The following is a 5,082-nucleotide window of genomic DNA, read 5'->3' as shown; positions in this document are numbered from 1 at the left end:
GTCTTCTGCGCTCGCCGCGACGTGAGTCGCCGCTGCCGCCTGCGCCCCGGCCACTACCTCGTGGTGCCCAGTGCCTCCCACGTTGGCGATGAGGCTGACTTCACTCTGCGCATTTTCTCTGAGCGCAGCCACACCGCAGTGTGAGCCCCGGACCCCGACACCCAGCCTTGTCCCGAGACCCCCTAGCCCTGCCCCGACACCTAGTCACACCTCAGGACCCCCAACCCCGGAACCCTGAACCCCCCTTCCCAGTGCAGGAGGCCAAGGACCAGAGACCCCGCCCGATTCTTCCACTAAGACCCCCTTCTGCCCCACAGCCCAGCCGTGGGGTGACCAGCACCCCATCTCCCGTCTCATTTTGCAGGGAGATCGATGATGTGATCAGCGCTGACCTGGAGACCCTCATGGTGCGGCTGGGAGGGGAACGACGTGGGAGGGGAGGGCTGGGGTCTGGACTGAACCCCTCCTCCCTGTAGGTCCCCGCCAAGCCCCTGGAGCTGGAGTTGGTGCAGCTGTTTCTGGAGCTGGCTGGGGAGGTGAGGGGGGCCCGGCGGGGTTCCCCTCCCTGGCCCTGAGCTCTCAATTTGCTTTTCCTTCCCTCCTTCCGTTGAGCTTCTTTTCTGGAAATGGGCAGAGCTCTCCTCCGCCTGGAGGCCTTGGTCCGCATCTGCATAGGGGCCTGGACGGCTTCCTTCCCTCACACCGCCAGCCTCAGGCCTCATCTTCCCCACATGCCCCTCTGTCCCTATTTGCCCACTGTGGCACCTCTCCTCCTTGTTGCCCTAGCCACTCTGGGGCAGGTCTGTCTCCCCAACTCTGAACGCTGAGGACAGGTCTGGGGCTCTTGGGCAGTCGATCCCCAGCACTGTCCAGCACACCTGGCCCAGAGCAAGCAGTTTGTTGACTGGCTGCATGAGAGAATGGCCTCACCAGTGTGTCTTTCCCTGCCTAGGAGGAAGAACTCAATGCCTATCAACTCCAGACCTTGCTAAGTATTGCCCTGGAGCCAGGTGAGTTGGGGTGAGCCTTGCCCTGGAGCCAGAGGTTCTTGTGATCACAGCCGGACCCCCACAGAGCCCTTGTGTTAATTTGCAAAGCTGCCAAGGGTGGGGCCATAGGTGCTCAACTCGCCTGTGGCCCATGGTGGTCCCTATGGCTGGGCAGGGCCGCAGCCACCCGTGAACTCCTCTTCCTCTGTGATGCAGACTGGGAACTCCCCCCTGGACTTATATCCCAGCTCTGCTAGCTCAGCAGCAAAGGCTTTCTGTGCCTGTTTCTGTAAAAGGCCAAGTCGGGGTGTGTCCACCTTGCCAAGGAGCCCACATGCAGGCACTGCCTTTTTTTCCCCCCTTGCAGCCACATCCAGGGCCCACACTAGGAACCCTGGGGAGATCGGGCTCAGGACCTGTGAGCAGCTGTTGCAGTGTTTCGGGGTACAGTGCCTGGGAACCGGGCATGGGGAGGTTCCTCCTGGGACATGGGCCTTATCTAGATAACCCCCCTCACAGAATGGGCAAAGCCTGGCCCTGGAACACTTCCGGCAGCTCTGGGGCCACCTCCTGATTTGGCAGGTAAGGTAGAGGCTGGGTAGGGTTGACTCCTTCTGGTCATCCTGTGGGCCACCAGGGCCCCCAGGAGCAAGGGACTGAGCCACCCTGTGCAGACTTGGAGTGACCTGGCTGGGATGTCCCTGCCCTGTTTGCCCCTGTGGTCCCTGTAGGGATGGAGAGCACAGCTTCTGGTCTTGGGTTGGACTCTAGGCTCCCGCTCAGCCCCATTCAGGCTGGGGGGCCCCAGGTAGGTCCCCTCCCCTCCAAGGGACCTCTGCTTGGCTACTCGTGGGTGGCCCAATCCCTGAGAGGAGGAGATGGCCTAGGGCTTCTCTGTACTGCTAACTCTTGGGAACCAGTGCTTGGAGAGCCCTCCCTAGGCTCTGGGCAGACTGAAATTGCTCCTCAAGCCTGTGTGCGCCCCCCCCTCCAGAGGAGAGGTACAGGGTGGCTAGGCTGCTGCCCCAGGGCAGATAGGTAGAAGGGTGCCGAGGTGGGAGCTGGCTGTGGCCTCTGAGGTCCCCCTTAGCTTCTTCAGGGTACACAGGACAACGGGGCCCTCAGGGCTGCAATCCAACTGACCTACTCCTCTCTGTCCAGGACACATTTGACAAGTTTGATGAGGACACCTCTGGGACCATGAATTCCTATGAGCTGCGGCTGGCCCTGAATGCCGCAGGTATGGATGGGGCCCTTGGGGTGTTTGGGGGTGGCCTGATCTCCCCGAGTCCTGTCTGCCTGCCCAGATGCGGCCATTCACAAGGCCTTTTCCCAGTGGGGCCAGGGTGGGATCCTCTTGGTGTGGACTGTGAGGGGTCCCTGGAAGGCAACACTGGGTACCAGCTTCCCAGACAGTGTGGTGCAATGTCCTAGATCTGGTGAGCTTGGGTTGGAATCCTCCCTCTGCTGACTTCCTGCTGGCACAGGACTACCTCTCAGTGGGCCTGCATCACTGTGTGAGGGTGGCCTGGGGAACCTGTGGGGTGACACTGCATAGGCACTGGTGCAGGAAAGGCAGCCTTTTTGTCATCGTCCCCCCCCACCACCACAATGCCCCAAAGGAAGGCATTGAAGCTGGTGTAATCCCAGCACTCTGGGAGGCTGAGGCAGGAGGACCAAGAGCACAGCTTGGGCACCTCAGTAAACACTTTTATCAAAATAAATGGCTGGGGATGTAGCTCAGTGGGAAAGTTCTGGTACAACCCCAAGCACCACCACAAAGAAACAAAAAAGGAGGCGGCAACAGCTTCCATTGCAGAGGAGGGAGAGCCAGCCTGTCCCCTGGGTGTGGAAGCACAAAACCCTAAGGCAGCCCGAGGACCAGCCCCGGAGAGAAGTGCTTCACACCAGGTCCCCATCTAGTGGGGTCCTCCAGCCTGAGCGCCATCTGCTGTGTGCAGTAGAGGTGTGGGGACCAGAGGCAGGGTGACTGGGATCCAGAGACAGAGGGCCACGAATGTGGGGGCGGGCAGGTGCCCAGGGATGTGTAGGCCGGCTGAGCCTAAGTCGGGGAGGTGGCATCAGAGTAGAAGACCGGGAGTTATGGTGAGGACTCTCAGCAGAGATCGAGGAAGCCGGGCATGAGAGCGCACACCTGGAATCTCAGCACTCTGGGAGGCCGAGGCAGGAGTATCACAAGTTGAAGCTCAGCTGGGCAACTCAGTGACTTGAGAACCTATCTCAAAACAGAAAATGAGGGGTGGGGATGTAGCTCATCCTGAAGGCCTAGGTTCAATTCCTAGTCACACACACACAGAAAAACTGATGCGGAGCACAAAGGAGTGACTACATATCTGACTGCCACCAGCGGGTATTTCTAGGGCCCAAGTGAGTCCTTAGGTGCCAGGTGCCACACAAGCCCTCCATGTTCACACCCCTGCGGGCCAAGGCTGTCACAGTCCCCACTTGACACGAAGGGAGTGACCTGGGCCTCATGGATGGGGTGCCCTGGAAGTGGGGCTCATGGGAGCTTCCCCTAGGCTTCCACCTGAACAACCAGCTGACCCAGGCACTCACCAGCCGCTATCGGGACAGCCGGCTGCGTGTGGACTTTGAGCGCTTCGTGTCCTGTGCGGCCCAGCTCACCTGCATCTTCCGTGAGTGCCAGCCCCTGCTCGGTGGGCACAGGGCTACGTCTCCCTCGCCTGGGAGATGGGGTGGTGGGTGCTCACTGTCCCTCTCTGCGCAGGCCACTGCAGCCAGCACCTGCATGGGGGTGAGGGGGTCGTCTGCCTGACCCACAAGCAGGTGAGTTGGGCCAGAGGGACAGGGAGGCTCTAGCACCGTTCAGGGACCCAGCCTCAAGCCTGCCTCTTCCTTCTCTCACGCAGTGGGCAGAGGTGGCCACCTTCTCCTAGAGCATCAGGTCAGTGCCTGCTGCCCCACTGACCAGGCCGCCTCTCTGTGCTCAGCTCTCCGCACCCGCACCGGGTCAGCACTGGCACTTCCTGTGCAGCCTGCTGGCCCGTGTTCGTCCCTGCTCCCCTTTAGACCCAGGGGGCCCACGGATGGGAATGGGGTCTGTGGGCTCACATGCTCTCCTGAGCGGTAGAGAACAGAGCACAGAGAAAGAGAGGACACTGTAGGGCTCCTTCTTAAAAATATTATGTTTTATTATCCTGTCCCCAGAAGGGTGGTTTATCCAGAAACCAAGAAAAAAAAAATCAGAATAAACTCAAGGGGGAGGGGAGAGGCAGAACCATCAACTACCAGGCAGCCAGGCCAGCAGCCCACCGCCACCTCAGGAGGTCCCCGGAGACCCCTGCCCGCCGCACACGAGGAGGACAATCTGGAAGGGGCCAGGAGGGCAGCAAATTAGCTATGTTTTCATTATGAGAGCAAAAGAGGCGGCAAAGATACGTTGCTAGGTGAATATATATTTATATAATAAATCCGTAAGTTAATAAAGTAAATAGTAATCCTCTGAAACTTTTTATAGATTTTTTTCTTTTGAGTTTTTTTTTGAGTATTTTTTTTTGTTTTTGTTGTTTTTTTTGTATTTTTGTTGTTTTGTTTTGGTCCTTAGAAAATCTGAGACGGCAAGTTGAGACAAAGCAAGGCCAGGGTGGGCTGGGGCAAGGGCCCAAGTGGCCTGCCCGGCCCCTCTGTGGTGCTGAGGGGGTGCTGGGTGAGCACCTCAGCTCCTGGCAATCACAGATGCAGCTGGGGAGGCAGGGGAAGGAGTGGGTTGGTCCAGTGGGTAGCTGCTGCGCCCTCTGCTGGACCCTCTGTAGGGCAGGGCAGTTCCTGGACAAGGCACATGGGGCTTTGGCCCAGATGTGGGAGGCCTGGAAGGGACCTCAAGGGCAAAGGGAAGGACCTGGGTGTAGAAGGGCATCCCCAGGACACAGAGGGGAACCTACTTTACTATGGGATCTGCTGTGTCCTCCACATAGGTGAAAAAAACAAAACAAAACAAAAAAACAAAACCACAGTAACACATCATATATATTTACCAGACCAGAGAGGCACTGACCCCAAGTCTCCCTTCCCCTACCTCATGGGGGGACCTCCTGGCCAACCAACAAGAGAG

General features: G+C 58.7%; 1 protein-coding gene across 1 annotated transcript in view; it reads left to right on the top strand.

Annotated features, from left to right (window-relative positions):
• Capn12 (calpain 12) overlaps nucleotides 1-4,213 on the top strand; it is a 10,252-nt gene extending 6,039 nt beyond the window's left edge. The window contains 10 exon segments of the mRNA XM_033765776.1: nucleotides 1-140; nucleotides 365-407; nucleotides 477-536; nucleotides 953-1,014; nucleotides 1,367-1,433; nucleotides 1,509-1,571; nucleotides 2,151-2,229; nucleotides 3,530-3,646; nucleotides 3,739-3,797; nucleotides 3,881-4,213. The exon segment at nucleotides 1-140 is cut by the window's left edge and continues 1 nt beyond it. Coding sequence (XP_033621667.1) covers nucleotides 1-140; nucleotides 365-407; nucleotides 477-536; nucleotides 953-1,014; nucleotides 1,367-1,433; nucleotides 1,509-1,571; nucleotides 2,151-2,229; nucleotides 3,530-3,646; nucleotides 3,739-3,797; nucleotides 3,881-3,907 — 717 coding nt within the window. The 3' untranslated portion in view covers nucleotides 3,908-4,213.
• The last annotated feature ends 869 nt before the right edge of the window (nucleotides 4,214-5,082 follow it).

Source organism: Fukomys damarensis, unplaced genomic scaffold (assembly GCF_012274545.1).
Source record: "Fukomys damarensis isolate Sample0158 unplaced genomic scaffold, DMR_v1.0_HiC HiC_scaffold_19, whole genome shotgun sequence".
Taxonomy (NCBI): domain Eukaryota; kingdom Metazoa; phylum Chordata; class Mammalia; order Rodentia; family Bathyergidae; genus Fukomys; species Fukomys damarensis.
Note: the sequence above shows the minus strand (reverse complement) of the source record. Positions and strands in the feature narration are given on the sequence as shown.